Source organism: Moschus berezovskii, chromosome 25 (genome assembly GCF_049115385.1).
Source record: "Moschus berezovskii isolate FMDL1 chromosome 25, NW_MosBer_1.0, whole genome shotgun sequence".
Taxonomy (NCBI): domain Eukaryota; kingdom Metazoa; phylum Chordata; class Mammalia; order Artiodactyla; family Moschidae; genus Moschus; species Moschus berezovskii.
The window spans coordinates 20,175,647-20,198,880 of NC_142484.1; the positions used below are offsets into that span (position 1 = coordinate 20,175,647).

Sequence of the window (23,234 nt, forward strand, 5' to 3'; positions counted from 1 at the left end):
ATGATGCTGATGTTAACCCCTGCTTAAGAACTACATACTTATCTAAATGATCAAATGGTCACTACTTGTCTCATAGGTCTGAAGGTGCAACAAAATATTTAAAGTTGAAATCAGAGAATGCGGCTGAGGATGGGAGGCTGAACACATGGGGGAAACTCTTGTCTTACCCAAAGCTTCTCTGAATTCCAGTGTTTTATCCATCGTTGAGACCTATGGGAAATAGTAGGTATTTGAACACGTAATTCTTAAGAAATTGATCATTTCTCAGTCTCCTACACAGTACTGTTAGATACAAGAGGACAGCAATCAGCTTTCTGGCTTACCTTTGAGTCCTCAGTGCTTTGCACAGACTAACAGGGAAGGCGCTCAGATGTTCATTACATGAGTAATGTTATCCTTCAACGTGGTTCACTAACCCCTAACCATTACTCACCCTCTTCTGAGTTTATCCCAGTTTGTCACTTCTCTTAAATTTCATCTTGGCCCCTTACTAAGTTCTGAACAACGAACGAGTCAGTGCATACATATGTCCATTTAAAAGCTTCCAGCAGACTTGAACATACTCAGGTCTGAAACTTTTACTTTTTAGAGTTGCTATAATGGACAACTCAACTCTAGATAGGATAAAAGGGTCGTGCTTGGAACCACACATACCTGTTCCTAAAGAGAGCTTTGTGCATGTGATTACTTAGATCCTCCTGGCTGCATGACTGAAAGTCAAGCTCTCATTTTCGTCTGCAGTCACGTGCTCTCCCTTATTTTCAATTATTAGTCCACCTTAAGCTGCCATTGTGAATTTGGCAAAAACAGAGCCTGCTCTCCCTTTGATCCCAATTTCCTAATCACTGCCCCCACTCTGCCTTTGTGCTAGTGAAAAGGCAAGAGAAATTTACACTGCTTCTGTGTACACCTCGCAAGATTAGGCTTATCTACAATAGACATTCGCTAACCTAGCTTTTGTACACGCCTGGCCTCTCGGTCACACTAATAAAACTTTACAGAGTCCTCACTTCCAGTAACTTAAATAATTTTCTATAGCCAGGCATAATGCTGGATAATATCATTTACCTTTATCTACTCAATTTCCCTCATCCTTGTAAGACCAGCTTCAGTTCAGTTGCTCAGTCGTGTCCGACTCTTAGCGACCCTATGAACCACAGCACGCCAGGCCTCCCTGTCCATCACCAACTCCCAGAGTTCACTCAAACTCATGTCCATCGAGTCGGTGATGCCATCCAGCCGCCTCATTCTCTGTCGTCCCCGTCTCCTCCTACCCCCAATCGCTCCCAGCATCAGAATCTTTTCCAGTGAGTCAACTAGTCGCATGAGGTGGCCAAAGTATTGGAGTTTCAGCTTTAGCATCAGTCCTTCCAATGAACACCCAGGATTGATCTCCTCTAGAATGGACTGGTTGGATCTCCTTGCAGTACAAGGGACTCTCAAGAGTCTTCTCCAGCACCACAGTTCAAAAGCATCAATTCTTCGGCGATCAGCTTTCTTCACAGTCCAACTGTCACATCCATACATGACCACTGGAAAAACCATAGCCTTGACTAGACAGACCTTGGTTGGCAAAGTAATGTCTGTGCTCTTTTTAATACGCTATCTAGGCTGGTCATAACTTTCCTTCCAAGGAGTAAGCGTCTTTTAATTTCATGGCTGCAATCAGCATCCGCAGTGATTTTGGAGCCCCAAAAAATAAAGTCTGACACTGTTTCAACTGTTTCCCCATCTATTTCCCAAGAAGTGATGGGACCAGATGCCATGATCTTCGAGCTTAGCAGACACAATTACAAATTTCAGACAGCAAAAATGTGGCCTTTTTAAATTTCATTTTAAAAACTACAATAATTAATCTTAAATAAGGCAACTGCTGATCAGTTGCAAACTGAGGAAACTAACTACACACTATTTTAAAACCTTCTGTATTCAGACTTGGTTCACCTCTCCTGGCAACGATTTTTAAATCCTTATTTTTGTCTTGTACTTAGTAAAGGTTTCTGTTAACCAGATGTCTATTCTCTTCCCTCTTGAGAATGTCCAATTCGTTGAAGTCTGGAAGGACCTCTCTTCTTCACAAATACAGAGGAGATGTACATATACACTTTAAAACAACTCTATTCCATATTCTTTCACTAGGTGCCAACACGATTACCACAACATAACCTAAACTTCCTCAGGGAGTATTTTTCAGAACTAATTTTTAGAATTAATCAAGACAAAGTCTTGGGTTCCATGAATATGTTTCCTTCAGCGACAATTTGTAAATTCGACCATTATACATATGTGAGAAACCAGCTCACGTCTGTGACATCTTAACACTGCACAGGTGTTTTGACATCTGCCCCCTCCCTCCATATTTAGTCTTTTTGAAATGACAGGAAAAAAACCAACCAATCACAGGTTTAATGGGTTTAATAAGTTTACCCCTTCAGTTCCTATTTGCAGCACCCAATATTCCTTTGAAACACCAGACAGACCCAGCAGTGGCCAACAGTCAAGATCAGACCTCCAGAGGTTAAAAGTTCAGGTTCTCTGAGCATTCCGTGTTGCAGTGGCACTTGTCTGAAATTGGTACCTCCCTATCTTTGGGGAGCTTTAAATGTACCAGTGAAAAAAGCTTTTTCCCCTGCAAGGGGAAGAAAGTCATTCCTCAAACCCAGTGGAGATCTGGCTGTGAGGTCTTTCTTCTGTCCCATGTCTTCAGGCTTGTGTTTTTGTTTTTTTTTTTGCAGTGGAGCAAGAGACCAAAATCTAACCTGAGTTACAAGAAACAAGACAGTGATGGCTATAAAGGGAGTGACCAGGAGCAGCACAGCCTCCTTTCCCTCCCACATCCAATATATGTGCTTCACAGAAAAACAAAAAAACAGGTCCACAAAATACAACAGCTAAAATTACAAAAATCCATTCATCCAAGGGCGGTGGGAGGCAGGAAGGGGAAATAGAAGGGGAAATGGCACAGGGAGAAAGAGTATTCAAATCAGTCCAGGCACGGGGCTGGCAAATGCTAGAAAAGAGATGCAGAAACACCTGTGGTCCTTTCAGACTCACCAGTGTTCAAAACCCATACTGGTGTCAGGAAGATTCTGCCTTACGTGCACCAGAGACAAAATTCCGGATTCCTCAGAGAGAAGGGCATGTGGGCAGGGCCCTTGGCAGGGTGGGCCCTGCCTTCCCTGGGAGGGGGTGGAGGTGAGCCAGGAGAAGAGCTGCCACAGCATCCTTCCGATCCCACCCGGCCCCTCCGGATGGCGGGTGACTGACTCAGCGGCCTGCAGCAGCCTTCAGTTTGGCAGGAGACGGGTGCGGTGAGGGCAGTTTTTCTGCAGAAGTGGAGCTGCTCAGGGCCGACTGCAGGTAGACCGTCTTGTGGAAGAGTCTGTTGCTTAAGAAAACCACCAAGGAGAACAGGCGCAGCTGGAAAAGGCTGCAAGGCAAGAGAGACCCAACCCGTCAGATCGGCCAGTTGAGAAAAACCGTTTTAATCATTTGGCCCCTTATTTGACTATTTTCCATTGAAAACGATACAGGGGAAAACAAAACCACTGAAATTTGATCAAGCGACTACAGATATTGGACATGCAGATTAAACAGGCAGCAAGTGCAGAAAGCGCTGGGACTGTCATTGTCAAGAGGGCAGCGGAATCAGGTTCGATCCCTGATCCAGGGGGATCCCACTAGCCATGGAGCAAGTAAGCACATGCATCCCGACTGCTGAGCCTGTGATCTAGAGCCCGCGATCGCAACGCAAGAGAAGCCACGTGAGAAGCCCTGCTCGCTGCAGACAGAAAACAAAGACCCAGCACAGCCAAAATAAATACTTCCAGCTGTGGTCTGAAGATATCACGTGCGATGTACAGTTCACTTTCAGGAGAGTTTCAAGAGAAAGTCAATTACGCTAACATACACACTTCACACTACTGGATAGCAAGAATGTGTTAAGACCCCAAAGCAGACTGGAAACTTTTCTAATGCACGTATCCTCACTGACTTAACCAAAACTGATCAAAAGATTAGGGTTTTCTCTGAATTGATCAAACTTCCAGAGCGCTGGTATTGCTAAAGCTTCATTTTTAAAATACTGTTTTGCTATCATTATCAACAAACTCATGCAGTCACATCACATGACCCAGTATTTTTAAAAAGGTGGCCGTTCTTACAAAATGAGCTTAACTACAGGTATAAGCGCCTTATTCAGTGAACTGTTACATTTTAAGAATATGTATAAACGTGTATAATACATCAATTTCTGAAACAGAAATGTGCACATATGCATGGGGAAAATCTTGGGATACATCCCAGAAGTGCTACTCTCATCAAACTGTGTATTAATATTTGCCTGCAATGTGAGGACAATAACATCACAAACTTCAGCAACTTTTCAGTTGTAGAATCAGCACCCTATAGTGTGCTAATGACTGAAACTGTAATTGTCTTCAGGTTGTGCCCTAGTCTGTCAAGTTCTGCTAGGGAGAACTGTTAAATTGTTTCCTTAATAAATATTTTTCTCATTAAAAAAAAAAAAAGAATCGGTTTTACAGTTTTTTTAAAACTGTAAAAATGTCTCATTCACATAACTGCAGTGTTATGACCCCAGCATTTTAGACAGAAAATACTTGCTACATTTTAGCTAATACTGGCTAATACTTACTATGCTTTGCCAGGGGTCTTTGCTTCATTGGCGCTGATAATGAATAAAGGAAAGAGGATAGAGAAGAGGCAGCCACTGTTTGTGAGAAAAAAAAAAGAAGAATTAGTCACCTTCGAAACAGCCATGACTTTGAAAATATTAGAAGCCCAAACTTAGTTACCTCCAGTGCTAAATAGCAGCGCTTGATGGACCCTTAATCTATCAAACACATGTTTAAAATTAAAAAAAAAAAAGGATTTTTCTAAACACTGGCTAAGTTTAACATTGTTCCAGGAAGCAACATAGAAAAGAGAATATGGGATATAGGATCATGCAGACAATATTTTAATGCTAGTAATTCCTTGGCAGTCCAATGGTTACAATTCCACGCTTCCACTGCAGGTGGCTAAGATCCTGCATTGTTCAAGGTGTGGCCCCCCACAAAAAATAAAATAATGCTAACTGACAGACATCTATGACTATCTGTCAGGGAGAAAAATCCAACAGACCTCTAGACGGCCAAGTAAGAATGCAGAATGCCTAGCAGAGAACCAAGTGCACACAAGGTGCTCCCTACACTGAGTTGTTATTATTATCTTTTTAAAAAAAAAAAACTAGTTCCCTTCAAGTCCTTGCAGTCCAATTACCTGACAATGTAGGAGGACTGCATTGCTGTGAGGAAAGCCAGGGGCAAACCAAATCCAAAGTAGTAAGGCCAATTCCTTTCTATGTTTGACAACCGCTGGTGCATTTCAATTCCTAAAACAAGGAGCCAACACAATTAGGCTGCATTACTTTCCTTTTAGTCAAATGACTAAATATCGTAAACAATTTATTTGAGGTTTGAGTTTTAGGTTCAGATCTGCTATTTAGGTTCAGATCTGCTATTTAGAATACAACTAAAGTATATTAGAATTTCCCAAATCCCATAAAGCTTCTATGCAAAGATTTTACAACTGAACCATCACAATTTCAAAGCTGGCAGGCCAAGTGAATTCTGCATTCAATACCAGCAGCATCCTATGTCACTATTAGTTTTGAACAAAGCAAGATATAAAAAAAAAAAAAAGCAGCCATACTCTAGAAATCAATTAATCTCTTTCAACCATCCACACCCAAATATGCCAAGGACTTTCAACATATCCCCCAAATGATCTGTATGCACCAGCATCAAATTAACTTCTCTGATTCAGAATAACTGGCGCTCATTTATTCCACCTTATGGCTCTCTCAGAGCTATGTAATACTGAGCTCCACAGGGTGGTCCTACAGTGCTACTCCCCCCAGCACCAAAGGGTTAAAAAAGCCTCTAAGCCAAAAGTAAGTCCCCTCTTGCCAAAAAGGCTGCTTCATTCCAATGACAGGTTTGCCAAGGGCCTCAGTACTGAAGAATTTAAGAACTTTCCTTGACAGCACCATTTCCAAACTGGACCTCCAGGCTCTTGAGTTTCCTTGGACGGGCTTACCTTTATTGAACCAACGATATTCGAAGCAGTACAGCGAGTAGAGGAGGGACATATGCAGGAGACTAACCAGCTGACCCACAAGATGAATGGGAAAGAGGCTCACAAACATCCCCTGGAGAACAAGCACGGAGAAGCTTAATTCCAACGCTTCAGAGACCGCACACTGTTCACCTGCCACCCGCTCTTGCTCTCTACACAGACAGCCGGAGACCTGCTTCTCAAGTTTCTAAAATAGCAGGTGAGCGGAGAAGGCTCAGGGTGGCTGGGAAGAGCAGGCAAATTCATGTTGTTGTTGTTTTTTTAAATCATTTTATGATTTTAAAAGTCTCTAGTTGTTTCTATGAAAAATGACTTAAAAATCATTACCTCCCATAAACATATCTGCTCAGTATAAATGGGATACCCTGTTTTTGTGAAGCTCCCTCTAGTGGATCTTTGTTTAATATGCCCATGTGCCGAGAAAGCTGGTCTCACCTGGAGAAGGAAGAGAGCCTGAAGCAAGAGGTTGAAGAGCATGTCAGCAATTATTTTGCTGACACTAGGAAATGGGTGAGGCTTCCTCCCAGATACCTCAAAAGCCAGGTCAGCTATATCCTGCAAGAGAGAAAAGAGCTCACCAAAATGTGAATTCAGTTCAGTTCAGTCGCTCAGTCGTGTCCAACTCCTTGCAACCCCATGAACTGCAGCACGCCAGGCCTCCCTGTCCATCACCAACTCCCGGAGTCCACCCAAACCCATGTCCATCGAGTCAGTGATGCCATCCAACCATCTCATTCTCTGTCGTCCCCTTCTCCTCCTGCCCCCAATCCCTTCCAGCAGCAGGGTCTTTTCAAATGAGTCAGCTCTTCTCATCAGGTGGCCAAAGTATTAGAGCTTCAGCTTCAACATCAGTCCTTTCAATGAACACCCAGGACTGATTGTGGATGGACTGACTGGATCTCCTTGCTGTTCAAGGAACTCTCAAGAGTCTTCTCCAACACCACAGTTCAAAAGCATCAATTCTTCAGCACTCAGCCTTCTTTATAGTCCAACTTTCACATCCATACATGACCACTGGAAAAACAATAGCCTTGACTAGACAGACCTTTGTTGGCCAAGTAATGTCTCTGCTTTTTAATATGCTGTCTAGGTTGGTCATAACTTTCCTTCCAAGAAGCAAGCATCTTTTAATTTCATGGCTGCAATCACCATCTGCAGTGATTTTGGAGCCCAGAAAAATAGTCAGCCACTGGGTCCACTGTTTCCCTATCTATTTGCCATGAATTAAATGGCCTCATTATCCATCCCCAAAGTGAAGGCCACTAATTTGCCATGAGACCTGCCAGGGGAGAAAAGCCCCTGGACACCTGGCCATGAGATGTCCTTGTGAGCTGAGAGAATAATTCATTTTACAAGAGCCCAGAGCTCACCCACTGGCTGCCTGACCAAGAAAAGTTCAGGCTGTGAGGTCACTCCCTATGTAGCTACTAAACTGACAGGCTGAAGTCTGCCACCTGGTGACCAATCATGCCGTCAGACCCAGACTGACTCCACGCTGCCCTGGACCCACCTGAAACCAAATCGCGTTGACGACTTTGCTGAGCACAAAGAGGGGAAGCACCCAGAGAGCACTGAAAACCGACGTGAGGAAGAACTCCAGCCACGACCAGACATCCCCGTGCAGTGACGGGTCACCTAAGACGGGGGGAAAAGGGAAGAACTCCAGCCACAACCAGACATCCCCGTGCAGAGACGGGTCACCTAAGACGGGGGGGCGGCAGGGGGAGAGCCAGAAGACCAAAGGTGCAGGCCCTACACACACACACCACTGTACCACACACACAGACACACACCACTGTACCACACAGACACACACACACACACACACACACACACACACATACGTGAGGAAGAACTCCAGCCATGACCAGACATCCCCGTGCAGTGACGGGTCACCTAAAATGGGGGTGGGGGGGAGGGAAGCCAGAAGACCAAAGGTGCAGCCCCTACACACACACACACACACACACACAAACATGCACACACAGCCCTACCTTTGCTCCTTGCCAGCACATCACTGTACCTGTTCCAGGTAGTCTTACTTTTCACAGAAACACCACATTCTGGCCAAGACTCCAATTCAGAGTGGCCACTGATATGTGCTGCTTACTTGGACACAAAAATGCTCACTTGGTGGTGGCTGACAGGTCAGTGACTAGTAGTCACTGGATGCAGGAACCCACCTGAGTTCATATTCCAGCTTCACCACTTACTAATGGTTTAACCTTGGTAACCAATTTGCATTTCCCCATCTACAAAATGGTATCCACAGCAATACCTACTCAAAGGGTTGCTGAGAGATTTGACTTAGAAGAATCTGCCTTGCAAAGCAGGGGACATGGATTCAATCCCTGGTCACAGAACTAAGATCCCACATGCCTCGGGGCAAACAAGACCTGATGCAGTGAAACAAATAAATACATAAAAAACCTAAAGCTCTGGGTTTAAAGTAAGTGTTCAATAAACTGAGGGAGACAGGAAAAATCTTGCCCCTCTATCCTGGGCAGATAGCACAGAGCAATGGAGTTACTTACCAATGATCTGGGCCGTTACTGATTGAAGGACAGGAATAAATACTCGATAAAACAAGAGGAGGCTGAACTAAAGGAGAGAAGCAACAAGGGAAGCATTAGAAGCCCTTCTTTAAGACAAGAATTTCAAGTTTCAGTGTACTTATTTTCCAGATGGAAGTGCCTTTTGTAACTCAGGAGTCCTGCAGTGGCATCAAAACGGGACTCATGTCTCTTTACCAGTTCTCCAGCTGAGAGGCACACACCTGACGCTGCCTATGAAAACAGTGAAACTTTTGGGGGCATGGGAGAACATGTCAATCAGTATTCATGCCAATACGAAGAACACAGTCATATTTTATTAATTAAAGCTAACACCTAAAAACATTTGTGAAATGTTTAAATTAACAAGTTCAATTATACTGAATTTCAAGTCAAAGAAAATATTTTTACTATTTGTTTTTCAAAGTACTCAAATTTCTCCTGGGGCTGTGTTGGTTCTCAGTCAACTGTAGACAACTTTCTGGCGTGAGTTTCCATAGTAATCAATTTGAGGACACTGAGATGACCAGTCCTTCCCACTGCAAAGGGAGAGCCTTGCTCATGTCCATCTGTCCCTCCCCTTTGAGCCTCCATAGTCACTCTGAACCAAAATGTCCAGACAATGTCATGAGAAATTGTTACCTATGACAATAAAACTTGTTAAGTCATTTAACAAAAAAGTGTGTGTACAGGGCTGTCCCTGACACTTACATACAAGAATTCTGAGGGGACATAAAATGACTGAAAGTGCACAGAATCCTGAGTGATGGCCTTAGGAATGTATTACTAGGTGAAAGCTGCCTGTCTCAGTTTTAAGAAGACAGCTGAGAACCATGAACATCGAAAACAATCTGAATAAAGATGCTTCTAAGGCACTTGGAATTTGAGGAAGAAGAACTTACCCAGAAAACTCCACCATTCCAAGCGCAGCACTGAAAAATTCTGCTAACAATACGTGGTTCACTGGAAAAGACCACATATTAGCTTAACAGGTATATAGGTGATTTCCATATTGTCATTCAGCAGCTCTCCTTTTTATATATTTTCTTAGCACCATATTATTTTTTAGCACCTATTGTTCTTCCAATGTTCTCTCCTAATATCAATGAGAAAGGCTAAAAATATTTCAAGAGAAGCATTTTTTTCTTAAAAACGAACAAAGAAACTCCTTTATTTCCTAAGTCCAAGACTGGAGAACATCAGAAGGGGATGTCTGAGGTTCTTTTATCAAAATCCACATAGGTACTCCTAGAAGCATCCACTCAGCCAAAAAAATGTTTTATGGTTCTCTATTCACCATTCTTGGAGAACGAAATGGCAACCCACTCCAGTATTCTTGCCTAGGAAATCCCATGGACAGAAGAGCCTGGTGGGCTATAGCCCATGGGGTCGCAAAGAGACGGACATAACTTAGCAACTAAAACCACGACAATATTCATCATTCTGAGTTCTTTTAGACACCACAATATTTTGAACAAGGATTACTGCTAGACCTCAGTTTAATTCAATGTGAGGGGAGTGGGGAAAAATCACCTGTAACTTTTATGGGGGAAAGTACAAAAGACAAATAATGGGGTACTGAAACTCCACATCATTATGCAGTGTCTGAATTTTATGCTAAATTCGATCACTTCCTAAAGTGCCCTCCTACCCCCGACTGGAAGGGAGCTCAGATGCTCCCTGACCTCAGCCTCCACTCCTTACCTCTCCTGCCTCCTCTCTATGCTCTGGGCTCTCCTCTGAGCCAGGACACTGCTTGCCCTTCTTCGACGCTGCTCCTCTCTCTTTTGCTGAATTCGAGCATCTAGCTTTGAGATGGTACAAATTCCCCAGATGGAGTCTTTGATTCCCTGTAGACATGAGTATTTATTATTTTTAAAGAGGGAAAATCATGGATCAGAAGACTTGCCAAAGTTAGATACAATGAAATAATAGTGTAAATCATTCTACTTAGTTTGCTACAAGGCTGAAGTGACCCTTGATATTCTTCTGTTTAGAAATCATTCCCAATTTACAGAAGAGTTGCAAGAACGGAGAACTTCCTGATATCCTTTCTCGAAATCACCAGTTGTGCCACACTGTTATTATTACTGTTTATACATATATACTCATTTTTTTCTAGATCATTTGAGTAGGTTTCTATATCATGTCTCTTTACTTATAACTGTTCATTGTGTATTTCCTAAGAACAATGATATTACTTAATACAAGATCAGTTCAGTTGCTCAGTCATGTCCAACTCTTTGCGACCCCATGAACAGCAGCACACCAGGCCTCCCTGTCCATCACCAACTCCTGGAATCCACCCAAACCCATGTCCATCGAGTTGGTGATGCCATCCAACCATCTCATCCTCTGTCGTCCCCTTCTCCTCCTGCCCTCAATCTTTCCCAGCATCAGAGTCTTTTCCAATGAGTCCATACTCCAGTTTCCCCATTTGTCTCAGAAATGTCCTCTACAGCATTGTTACCTGTCGCATACCAGACAGTTCAGAATCACATGTTGCACTTAGCTCTCGTATCTCTTTACAGTCTCCTTCCATTAGGAACAGCTCTATAGCTGTCTTCCTTTTTGAAGTATACACGTCAGTTATTTTATGGGGTGCCCTCAATTTAGGTTTGTGACCTCATGATTAGACTCCAGGTTACACATTTTTAGCAGAAGTTATCACCTAAGTGGGGCTTCCCCGGTGGCTCAGCAGTAGAGAATCCACATGCCAATACAAGAACATGGGATTGAACCCTGGGTCGGGAAGATCCCCAGAAAAAGAAATGGCAACCCACTCAAGTACTCTTGCATGGGAAATCCCAGAGAGAGGAGTCTGGTGGACTGTAGTCCATGAGGTCACAAAAGAGTTAGACACGACATAGTGACTAAACAACGAGAATCACCTAAGTGATGGTGTGCCTTTCCAGGTATTACATCCAGAAGCATGTGATGTCTGTGCTGGCCCTTGCTGGTGACACTGATTTTACATATTCAGAAGGTGTTATCCAGCTCCATTGTATGGCTGCAAATTTTTCTCCTTGCAACTAGTAAGCAATCTGTGGGCAGACATTTCTGAGACCAGACAAATATCCTGCTCATCAAGTCCTCTTCCTAGATTTGGGCATCAATTAACAAGTCTTGATCAAACCAATCCTGAAGAACACGGTTGCAAAATAGTGGTTTTCTAATCCCTCTAAGAGTTACCAATACTGTTAAGTCAGGTAATAGACCTCCTTTATACTCTTCTAATATCAATTGAATGCCTACAAATGTGATTTATATCATATATCAAACCAGTGATACAAGGATAGATTAAACACTGGTCTCCAAAAAGGACCAGGGCTGGACCAAGGCTGAAGGAAGACACAAAGAAATCATTACCGTAAAAGTGTGAAAAGCTATCGCTGAGTAAGACAGAAACAACGTGGCAGTACAGCTGGAGCAGGATGTCTTTAAACAGTGTACGGTGGGGAGAGAATGATTAGTCTATAAGTCACTGATGCGGCCACTTGCCCACAACTGGAAGAGCCGCAGTGGTGGAAAGGTTACTGTCATTACTGCAAACATTAGACCTGCCTATTACCCAGTTCAAAGGACTACCCTCATTCATCGACCCACTTTCATACTGAGCATCCTTAATGAGCTGGACATCAGGCATATGGACGTGCTTAAGAAACTCATAACTCGGCAGGAAAAGTACGTAAGTAAACAACAACAACAATTGTATACTTTAGTAAGTGGCAGAACAGTTTTATATCCAAAGTAGACAGGGAAGAACTAGGGTATTCAACATCATCAAGAAGCAGAAAAAGGTATTCTGGAAACAATGGTCAACCTGGATTTAAGAATGACATTTTCTCCTATTGTGAGAAAAAAACAAATTTTAGAGAAAACTGGCAGAATACAGAGAAATGGACAAGTGTATGAACTACACACTGAAAGGAGCATACATTGGCAAGGTTCACATGATCTTTTACCTATGAGTAATATTTATTCTTATTTTGCTTTTTAACTATTCAGTCTTCCACAGTTCAGTTCAGTTCAGTCACTCAGTCGTGTCCGACTCTCTGCAACCCCATGAATCACAGCACACCAGGCCTCCCTGTCCATCACCAACTCACTGAGTTCACTCAAACTCACATCCGCAGAGTCGGTGATGCCATCCAGCCATCTCATTCTCTGTCATCCCCTTCTCCTCCCGCCCCCAACCTTTCCCAGCATCAAAGTCTTTTCCAGTGAGTCAACTTGTCGCATGAGGTGGCCAAAGTATTGCAGTTTCAGCTTTAGCATCAGTCCTTCCAATGAACACCCAGGATTGATCTCCTTTAGAATGGACTGGTTGGATCTCCTTGCAGTCCAAGGGACTCTCAAGAGTCTTCTCCAACACCACAGTTCAAAAGCATCAATTTTTCGGCGATCAGCTTTCTTCACAGTCCAACTCTCACATCCATACGTGACCACGGGAAAAACCATAGCCTTGACTAGACGGACCTTTGTTGGCAAAGTAATGTCTCTGCTTTTTAATATGCTATCTAGGTTGGTCATAACAGTCTTCCACAAACACTTTAAAATTTTAAGATCATTAAGTTCAAGTGGCTTAAGGCCTGGCATGTGCCAGGATGATGACAGGATCCCCACGTCTGATACTTAGTCTGTCTGGGGCAGACAAACACACAGAGTGCATGCTGTATAACTGATCCAGAGTTGACATTTTACCGCACAAGAACAGCAAGATAAGGATGTAAGGTTAAAAGAAAGTCACATTGCATGAATTCACTTTAGCCCTTCTAAGATATTCCTTCAATTCCACCTCTTTTAATCAAAGGAAATAAACTTATAAACACTCCCACTCCCAGGCAGAACTGGTCTCCCTCCTGCCCTCAAGAATAAAGCGACAGGGGCTCCAACTAGGGCACTGGACCTCAGACTTCACTATAACGGAACGTCATATGATAGATCATTTGGGTTACTGGGTCCTAAACAGACCTTTATGGGTCTGTTGATTAGGGGTCCTAAATGTCCCTCTAATGGGACATTTTCCTAGAGCATCATCATCTCTGCCTTGTAGAATGGGAGAATAAGAGAGGTTCTATACTGTAGATCCAAACAAAGTAGGTTAAGTATTAGCATTACACCAATGTTCATTGCTTGGTTTTCAACAATATACCACGGTTACATAAGATGGCAATATTAGGAGAACCTGGTGAAGGATACAGTGGAGATCTCTGTATGACCCTACAACTTTTCTGCAAGTCTAAAGTTATTCCAAAATAAAGTTTAGGGAATTCCCTAGTGGTCCAGTGGTTAGGACTCCAGGCTCTCAAGGTCAAAGGCCCGATTCAATCCCTAGTAGGGGAACTAAGATCCCACAATTCACTTGGCATGGTCAAAAAAAAATACAGTTTAAAAAAAAAAAGACGGTCTGGGCCCAAGCTGAACAGGGTCTCCATACTAGAGACACTCACTAGACAGGTCTCCCAAGTTTCTGTGAGATGCAGGATCATTCCTCTCTCTTGAGTAGTATGGATTAGAGTGAAAGCCTGTATGTGAAGAATTCAACAAATACAACAACACTACTGAACGGATTTTCTAGTCAGTTCCTGTAGCAAAAGGGTCAGAAGAAGATTGGACGTACTCACCCTGGCAAGGTCCTGCAGAAAGGTTTTGACACTGTCGGCCATCTCTTTACCGCCCACTATCAACTACACAAACGAGAGAGAAGCGTCCCCAGATTTTTCATCATGAAGGACCTGAAAACAGACGGAGTATAATCAAGGAAAAATATTTATCTTCAAGTTACTTCATGCACTTCTACATGACGATGTTTTCCACATACTTCTCTAATAGGAGTGCGGTAGATTCTGTCAGTTATGTAGATACTAGCAAGTGAACTGAGATTATGCCTGTGACTGCTGAAAAACCTGAAATCAACAAATTTTAAATCACTTACCCCCCTTTCAGTTTTATTTGGGGTAAATGTGCTCTTAGACCATTAGTCTCTCCTCTGGGCCGTGATGTCCCGAAATATTCCTCCCTTGTTGTTGTCCAGCTGCTAAGTTGTGTCCAACTCGGTGACCCCACGAACTGAAACACGCCAGGCTTTCCTGTCTTTAGCTATCTCCCAGAGTTTCCTCAAACTCATGTCCATTGAGTTGAAGATGCCATCCAATCATCCCTGTCACCCTCTTCTCTTCCTGCCCTCTATTCTTCCCAGCATAAGGGTCTTTTCCAATGAGTCGTATCAGGTTACCATCCCTTGTAAATGTCCCAAGTATTTTTGAGATCCGAGATCATGAGTGATAATTACACCTCAATATCCTCTTAAGCAACAGTTGTGCTTGATGTTCAGTTCAGTTGCTCAATCGTGTCCGATTTTTGCGACCCCATGAATCACAGCACGCCAGGCCTCCCTGTCCATCACCAACTCCCGGAGTCTACCCAAACTCATGTCCATTGAGCCAGTGATGCCATCCAGCCATCTCATTCTCTGTCATCCCCTTCTCCTCCTGCCCCCAATCCCTCCCAGCATCAGCGTCTTTTCCAGTGAGTCAACTCTTCACATGAGGTGGCCAAAGTATTGGAGTTTCAGCTTCAGCATCAGTCCTTCCAATGAACACCCAGGATTGAACTCCTTTAGGATGGACTGGTTGGATCTCCTTGCAGTCCAAGTGACTCTCAAGAGTCTTCTCCAATACCACAGTTCAAAAGCATCAATTCCTCAGTGCTCAGCTTTTTTCACAGTCCAACTCTCACATCCATACATGGCCACTGGAAAAACCATAGCCTTGACTAGACGGAACTTTGTTGGCAAAGTAATGTCTCTGATTTTTAATATACTATCTAGGTTGGTCATAACTTTCCTTCCAAGGAGTAAGCGTCTTTTAATGTCATGGCTACAATCACCATCTGCAGTGATTTTGGAGCCCCAAAAAATAAAGTCTGACACTCTTTCCACTGTTTCCCCATCTATCTGCCATGAAGTGATGGGACCAGATGCCATGATCTTAATTTTCTGAATGTTGAGCTTTAAGACAACTTTTTCACTCTCCTATTTCACCTTCATCAAGAGGCTTTTTAGTTCCTCTTCACTTTCTGCCACAAGGGTGGTGTCATCTGCATATCTGAGGTTATTGATATTTCTCCTGGCAATCTTGATTCCAGCTTTTGCTTCTTCCAGCCCAGCGTTTCTCATGATGTACTCTGCATATAAATTAAATAAGCAGGGTGACAATATACAGCCTTGATGAACTCCTTTTCCTATTGGAAACTGTCTGCTGTTCCATGTCCAGTTCTAACTGTTGCTTCTTGACCTGCATACAGGTTTCTCAAGGGGCAGGTCAGGTGGTCTGGGATTTCCATCTCTTTCAGAATGTTCCACAGTTTATTATGACCCACACAGTCAAAGGCTTTGGCATAGTCAATGAAGCAGAAATAGATGTTTTTCTGGAACTCTCTTGCTTTTTCCATGATCCAGCGGATGTTGGCAATTTGATCTCTGGTGCCTCTGCCTTTTCTAAATCCAGCTTGAACATCTGGAAGTTCACGGTTCACGTATTGCTGAAGCCTGGCTTGGAGAATTTTGAGCGTTACTTTACTACCACGTGATATGAGTACAATTGTGCGGTAGTTTGGGCATTCTTTGGCATTGCCTTTCTTTGGGACTGGAACAAAGGCTGACTTTTTCCAGTCCTGTGGCCACTGTTGAGTTTTCCAAATTTGCTGGCATATTGAGTGCAGCACTTTCACAGCATCATCTTTCAGGATTTGAAATAGCTCAACTGGAATTCCATCACCTCCACTAGCTTTATTTGTAGTGATGCTTTCTAAGGCCCACTTGACTTCACATTCCAAGATGTTTGGCTCTAGTTGAGTGATCACACCATTGTGGTTATCTAGGTCGTGAAGATCTTTTTTTGTATAGTTCTGTGTATTCTTGCTTGACGTTCAGTTCAGTTCAGTTCAGTCGCTCAGTTGTGTCTGACTCTCTGAGACCCCATGAATCACAGCATGCCAGGCCTCCCTGTCCATCACCAACTCCCGGAGTTCACCCAAACTCATGTCCATCAAGTCGATGATGCCATCCAGCCATCTCATTCTCTGCTGTCCCCTTCTCCTCCCGCCCCCAATCCCTCCCAGCATCAGAGTCTTTTCCAGTGAGTCAACTCATCGCATGAGGTGGCCAAAGTATTGGAGTTTCAGCTTTAGAGTCCCTTGGACTGCAAGGAGATCCAACCAGTCCATTCTAAAGATCAATACTGGGTGTTCATTGGAAGGACTGATTGCTTGATGTTACTTGAATGCAAATATAAGAGCAATATGAAAGTTCTAACAAAAGTTGTTAAATACGCACTTCATACACAGGGCCCTCCCGCAGAGGTAAGTTTGTATGATGATGTGAAATTTCCCACCAAGACCCTCAAATATGCCTTTCCTGTTTTCCAACTTTAAATATATACATATATATGTAAAATTTTAATAAGCATGCAAGAAATAATGAATTTCAAACTAGGCCAAAAAAAGGTTAAGTTCACATATATAAATATTAACACACTATAACTTTCCCACTGTATTTTTTGAGTCCATCTATGTCTCTGCAAACAACTCAACTTTGTTCCTTTTTGCTGCTGAGTAGTACTCATTGTTGTACTTCCTCTGTTGATGGACATCTAGGTTGTTTCCATGTCTTGGCTATTGTCAATAGTGCTCTAAAGAACAGAGGGTTGCGTGTGTCTTTTTGCCTGTGACTTTTTGAATTATGGTTTTCTCTGGGTTCCCACTGTATTTTTTTATTAGGTGAATGAAAGATCTAGCTTCATAAAATAAAAACTTGAAAGTTCACATGTATAAATATTCTTACAATATTATGCTCGCAAGTAATGTGTTTAAAGTGAACGAAGAACCCATTTTCAAAAATGTAATTAAGAACTGTGATTCTAACATTCTCAAATGTGACTTAATCAATCTGATATCCTCAGTTTAAGAGAGAGTGCATAATGACAATATCACAGGCCTTTCTACGAACCTCAAATTTCAAAACATAAGCACCCTTTGCTCAATGACCGCTTCATCAAACTATACCTTACTGACCCAACTGGACTACTGCCACCTAGAACAGGAAGAGCAGGGAATACAGCAGTCGGAAGGCAACTTGCACAACACTGTATGTACCACCTGCTCCTTGGGTCAAATCCTACACAGATACACTCAGAGTCAGGTGAATAGTTAATGCTCATGATGATACATAAGACACTGGTTGCTAAAGACTCACAGATTCACTCTTAATTGTCTACTTCCTCATTGATGAATTAAGCATATTAAATTTCTTCCTAGGTTTCAAGTATACAGTGCAATAACTTGAAAATAAAACCTTAACTTCTAATGTAAACATAATCCCACTCCAGAATGAGCTCCTTTGGGAGTTTAAGGAAACATTACTTAGTCTGGGTTTCTCACAAGGCGCTGACACAACTTGAAGCACGGAGGTCCTAATTCAAGGGGAAGAGCTCTGTTATCTGAACCAAGGCCATTAACACTTGGCTTCTGCAGGGCTTCCCTTGTGGCTCAGCTGGTAAAGAATCCACCTGCAATGTGGGAGACTTGGGTTCCATTCCTGGATTGGGAAGATCCCCTGGAGAAGACAAAGGCTACCCACTCCAGTATTCTGGCCTGGAGAATTCTATGGACTATACAGTCCATGGAGTCGCAAAGAGTCGGGCTCAACTGAGCGACTGTCACTCTGCAGGTAACAAGTCGCGAGTTACCTACTGAACAACAGTGGCTTTTGAGGACAAGTCACTTCAGTTTCACACGGAGACCCTAGCAGCCTTGCTACAGAAATAGTTGGTGAATTATCCGGTTTGACAAAAAACGTCAGACATGGAGAAAAGCAACCTGCCACAACTGGAGACCAGAGACTGAATAATAATACGGAGGGAATCCTCCAACTGAGGTGAAAGTAAATGAGATACATCTAGTTCGCATGATTTCACAGACAGTGGCTTGCCCACGCGAAAGGCTACAGAGAACTTCAAAACCCCGGTATTCCAACCCTCAGTCGAGACTGCCTACTCAAGCTTTGCGATGAGGAATTTTGTTTAACCTGAGCATCCCGGGGACAAAATGTTTCTTAAGCCTGTACACAGCTGGGCATTAAATTCCTAAGCAGTCCTGAGAACTGACTGACTATCTACTGAGGTACAGTCCTGTACTTTCATTTCTAAGTCACTAAACCCAAGTCCGGAAGGCAGGTGGCTGTCACATCCCACTCCAGGTGCGCTAAAGGTAAGCATCCTCTCTTCTCACCCGGCTGCTCGGACGCTCGGAACCCACAGGTCCCTTCGGACCCGTCTCCCCGCAGCTCCTGGGCAAACTCCAGTGGAGGCTGGTCGCTCTCGGCAACCACAGCCGTGCACGAGGCGCGGGGCAAGCTCACCTCCCGGAGTCACGGTGAGCTAAACCGAGCCGCGCCGCACCTGGGCAGAGGTTCGCCCGCGGCTGCCGGCTGCGTCCGCCGCCCCAGCCCTGCCCCGCCGCCGAGGCACTTTCCGGTTGGGGGTCCCCGCCCGGACCTCCCAACGCCGCGCTCGGGCCCTGCTGCCCTCCCACGCCCTCGCCGCCCCAGCCGCCGGGGTCCACCCCGCGAGCGGTTGCGCGGCGCCAGGGCCTGGCTCGGCTGAGCTGCACCTACCCGGCCGCTTCGCCGCCGCGGCTCCGGCTCCAGCCGGGTCCCTCGCCCACCGCGGGCCCGTTCGCCTTCTCCGAGCCCCTCCGCACCGGCCCGCCCGCTCCCGCCCGGGCGCTGCCAGGGCCGGGGCCGCTGCGCCCGCACTGGGCATGCCCGGGAAGCACGGGGCCGCTGGGAAGTCGGGCGGGCGCCGAGTCCGGCGGCCCAGGAGGAGGGGCGGGGCCACGGCGGGGAGGGGCGGGGCCACGGCGGGGAGGGCGGGGCTACGTGGGGACGCAGCCTGGAAATGCGGTCGGTGCGCCGACCCGTCCCGCGTGCCGGCTCTTTCCGCTCCACTTTCCCGGACGCTGTTCCTCCAGCGCCGCCCGGTTGTCCTCCTTCCCGGTCCACTATCTAATAACAGTTCTTTGCTCTCTCCTTTTTACTTCTCCGAGGTTGCCTGTCTTTCTATTATAAAGCCTAACAACGGAACAGTAAGATGAAGAAGTCATCTTGATCTATTTGTTTGGAGATTTTCTATAACCAAAGAGTACTAAGGAATGCTGGGTTTAAATCAAGCTCATTCACCTATTAAGAATAAAATGACTAAGAATAGGTCAGTGGGCCTTCCCTGGTGGTCCAATGCCTGAAACTCCCGAGCTGCCAACACAGCGGACACGGGTTTGATCCCTGGCCAGGGAACTAGATCTCACATGCCACAACTAAAATCTGGCGCAGCCAAATAAATAAATATTAAAAAAAAAAAAAAGAATAGGTCAAGCTGCCATGCAGTTTAGCTGCATTAGACTTTGTCTTCTGGCAGCACAGTGTTGGCTGAGATGAAAACGGTCAAGTAAATAGAAATGAAACTGTTTTCACCTCTGAGGCCACCAGTCTGTCTCTACCCCAGGGCATCGAACCATCAAGCCTGACCTATAACCTTTTTCTCCCCTATTCCCAACCTCCTGTATCTCTCACTCCACATTTTTTCTCTTCTTTCCATTTCCCTTTTCCTTCACCTCTAGGTGTGCTTAGAGCTGTTCCGCTTGGGCCACCAATAGAATCAGAATTTTACAACTAGTAGCTATTTAGTATAACCTTACATAGTGTAAACCCAGATGTCTTCTGACTTACTCAAGGTCAGTGACAAAACAAATACCCAGACCTCTTGACTCTCCTCGAGTTAGTTATTGACCTCGTCTTCCCTGACCAACTTCCAGCCCCATTGCAGAATAGAGGAGACCCCTATCCTTAGCCTGTGGAAACTACCAGGAAGACGGTCCTGAGGTAGAAACTAACAAAACGGGAGAAGAAAACTAAGCGTTGAGAATAACAGAAGCCTCTGAAATAAAGGGCCAACCTAGAATTTATATACGTAAACCCCTTGGAAGGGGAACTTTTTTCTTATTTATTTTTGCCTTGGCAATAATTACATTTTCACTGAGAATAGATCTATGAATATCCAGTCAAGTTTCCTTTTCTTATAAATGTATTGCTTGATTTTCTCCCACAATTAAAGAGAATGGAAAGGTGGAGCAGGAAGAGGTCTCATCTCACTTGCCTTCCCTCTCAGGATGCCTCTTCCGAGTTGCCTGATAAATTGTTTCGTGTATGTTGTCTGTTTTACTTAATGCGTTTATTGTTTTATTTTTTGGCTGCACCTCACAGCTTGCAGGATCTTAGTTACCCAACCAGAGAGCTAACCTGCACCCTTTGCAATGGAAGCATGGAGTCTTAACCACTGGACCACCAGGGAAGTCCCTGTGTTGTCTGTTTTTGTATTGTTTCATATGGAAAGTGAATTCAGGTCCTGTTACTGCATTGTGGCCCAGAAAGGAATTCCCCTTCCTGTGTAATCTGAGTCATAATTACTCTGCAGGGCTTCCTTCATAGGTGGTGCTAGTGGTAAAGAGCCCTCCTGCCAATGCAAGAGATATAAGAGACTCAGGTTCAATCCCTGGGTTGGGAAGATCCCCTGGAAAAGGGAATGGCAACCCACTCCAGTATTCTTGCCTGGAGAATTCCATGCACAGAGAAGCCTGGCAGGGTAAGGTCCATGGGGTTGCAAAAGAGTCGGACATGACTGAGTGAGTAACACTTAAAGTCATCACGAAGAGGAGACATTCCTAAACTTCCTTTTTTTTTTTTTTTTACCTTATTTCATACATTTATTTACAGCTTATTGTCAACATGTGTTAGTTACATAAAGTGAGAAATTATGAATAATCAAAGTACAATTATGAAGATTCAAAATAAATATTCAACACAAAAAATACAACCATAAAAGCAGGTTAACTCATGCATACATCGCAGCATAGATGCAGCAGTGCCTGAGAGCCAAAATTCATTTGTAAAAATGTTTTTCACATTGACACTGTTGTAAAAGATATGTTTTCCAGAATTAAGCCTCCTCTCAGACTCCTTGCCAGTTTCTAACACCTAAAAACTGATACAGAAAGTATTATAAATGTAACTACACTGATTCTTAAAGGTTAAAAAAAGTATCTCTCAAAATAATTTAAAAGAATTATTGCAAACAGTAATGCTGGTGCTCTCCCAGATTTACTCCAGCAGGAGCATATCTGGTTCTACTTCTGCAGCCTTCGCCACACTGCCATCACTCTGCTTGCTTCCTTCCCTGGTTCTTCTACTGGTAGCTCCACCCTGGCTCCAGGCAGCTTTGTATCTTCTAATGATGCCTGCTCCCAAAGTCTTGGTCTGAAGCTCAGTCCCACATAGGCCAAGACTCAGGACACTCCCAACACTGATGAGGCTTGGACGGCTCCTCCTCCAGCCAAGAGACACCTCTATACTGGTTGCCACAGTTCACATCAGGGTGATCAACTCTCACCATCGCCTTCTTTCCCAGCAACAGTTTGGAGAAGATTTTGTAGACAAAGTTCCAAAACAACATTATTGCTGGCAGTCCTGTGTATGTCACTGATGCTGTGTCCCTGGATGTTCTCTAGACATTCCCTGGAGGGGGCCTTTGGAGAAGAGCAGTCAGCAAGAGACCTGGGAGAACCCTAGGACTTGGACCAGAGAGAATGGGTCCATAGTTAGAGCTTCCAATCCAGCATGTAAGCGTCTTAGAAGTCATCACTCCATCCCAACAAATAAAAAAGCAGGACAAACTGAAAAATCAACAGTTCCTCTTAGATCTATCAGAGAAGTGAGGTTGTTACTGAAAGCTCGGCCTCTCTGTAGTCCGGTGCTGAATCAAATCCCAGGGAAAGAGTTTTGGGTGAAGCAGAAAAGGATAGCCCTATTGCTTTTCCAGGCTAAGACAGATACACTGTCCTAAACTTCCTTTTTGTCACAAGAATAAATATCTTCAACTATTCATTATAAGGAACTACATATAAATGGTTTTTATTTCTTTTGGAACTTAATTTTGATAAAAATATAAGCAGTTCCTCTGCTGAGTCTTAGCTATCTTGTTATAAAGAGATTTAAGTGGTTTAATGATAAACTGATTATTGTGATTATTATAGTAATTACTTGTGATTCCTCCGAGCTCTAGCCTTTCTCAAAGGTGTGAATTTAGCTGCTTTATATAAAATGGATAACTAATAAGGACCTACTGTAGAGGATAGGAAACTCTGCTCAATGTTCTGTGGCACCCTATACGTAAGGGGAGCAAGGGGGAGAACCAATACATGTATATATGTATGGCTGAGTTGCTCTGCCATGCACCTGAAACTTGTCACGGTCCGGGTGCAGACTGGAAAAGAATTTCCAGACATGAGGCAGAGTGAAAGAAGAATAAAGTTTGTTAGAGTGGGAAGGGGAGAGTCGCTGCCAGCACAGGGGCCCAGCTTCCTGATAGTCAGAGAGAGCTGATGTCCTTGATAAATTTTTATACTCAGGGTGTAAGGAGCTGGATAGGGGTC

The 23,234-nt window shown here is 44.0% G+C and overlaps 1 protein-coding gene across 1 annotated transcript; it reads right to left on the reverse strand.

The window, feature by feature from the left end:
- Nucleotides 1–2,397: 2,397 nt before the first annotated feature.
- EI24 (EI24 autophagy associated transmembrane protein) lies at nucleotides 2,398–19,571 on the reverse strand. The gene is made up of 11 exons (XM_055415931.2): nucleotides 19,366–19,571; nucleotides 14,318–14,428; nucleotides 10,395–10,540; nucleotides 9,593–9,653; nucleotides 8,673–8,739; nucleotides 7,649–7,773; nucleotides 6,574–6,693; nucleotides 6,100–6,211; nucleotides 5,281–5,392; nucleotides 4,655–4,729; nucleotides 2,398–3,430 (listed from the first exon to the last, which is right to left on the reverse strand). The coding sequence occupies exons 2-11, from the start codon at nucleotides 14,357–14,359 to the stop codon at nucleotides 3,268–3,270; spliced, it is 1,023 nt and encodes a 340-aa protein (XP_055271906.1). The 5' UTR covers nucleotides 14,360–14,428; nucleotides 19,366–19,571; the 3' UTR covers nucleotides 2,398–3,267.
- Between the last annotated feature and the right edge of the window lie 3,663 nt (nucleotides 19,572–23,234).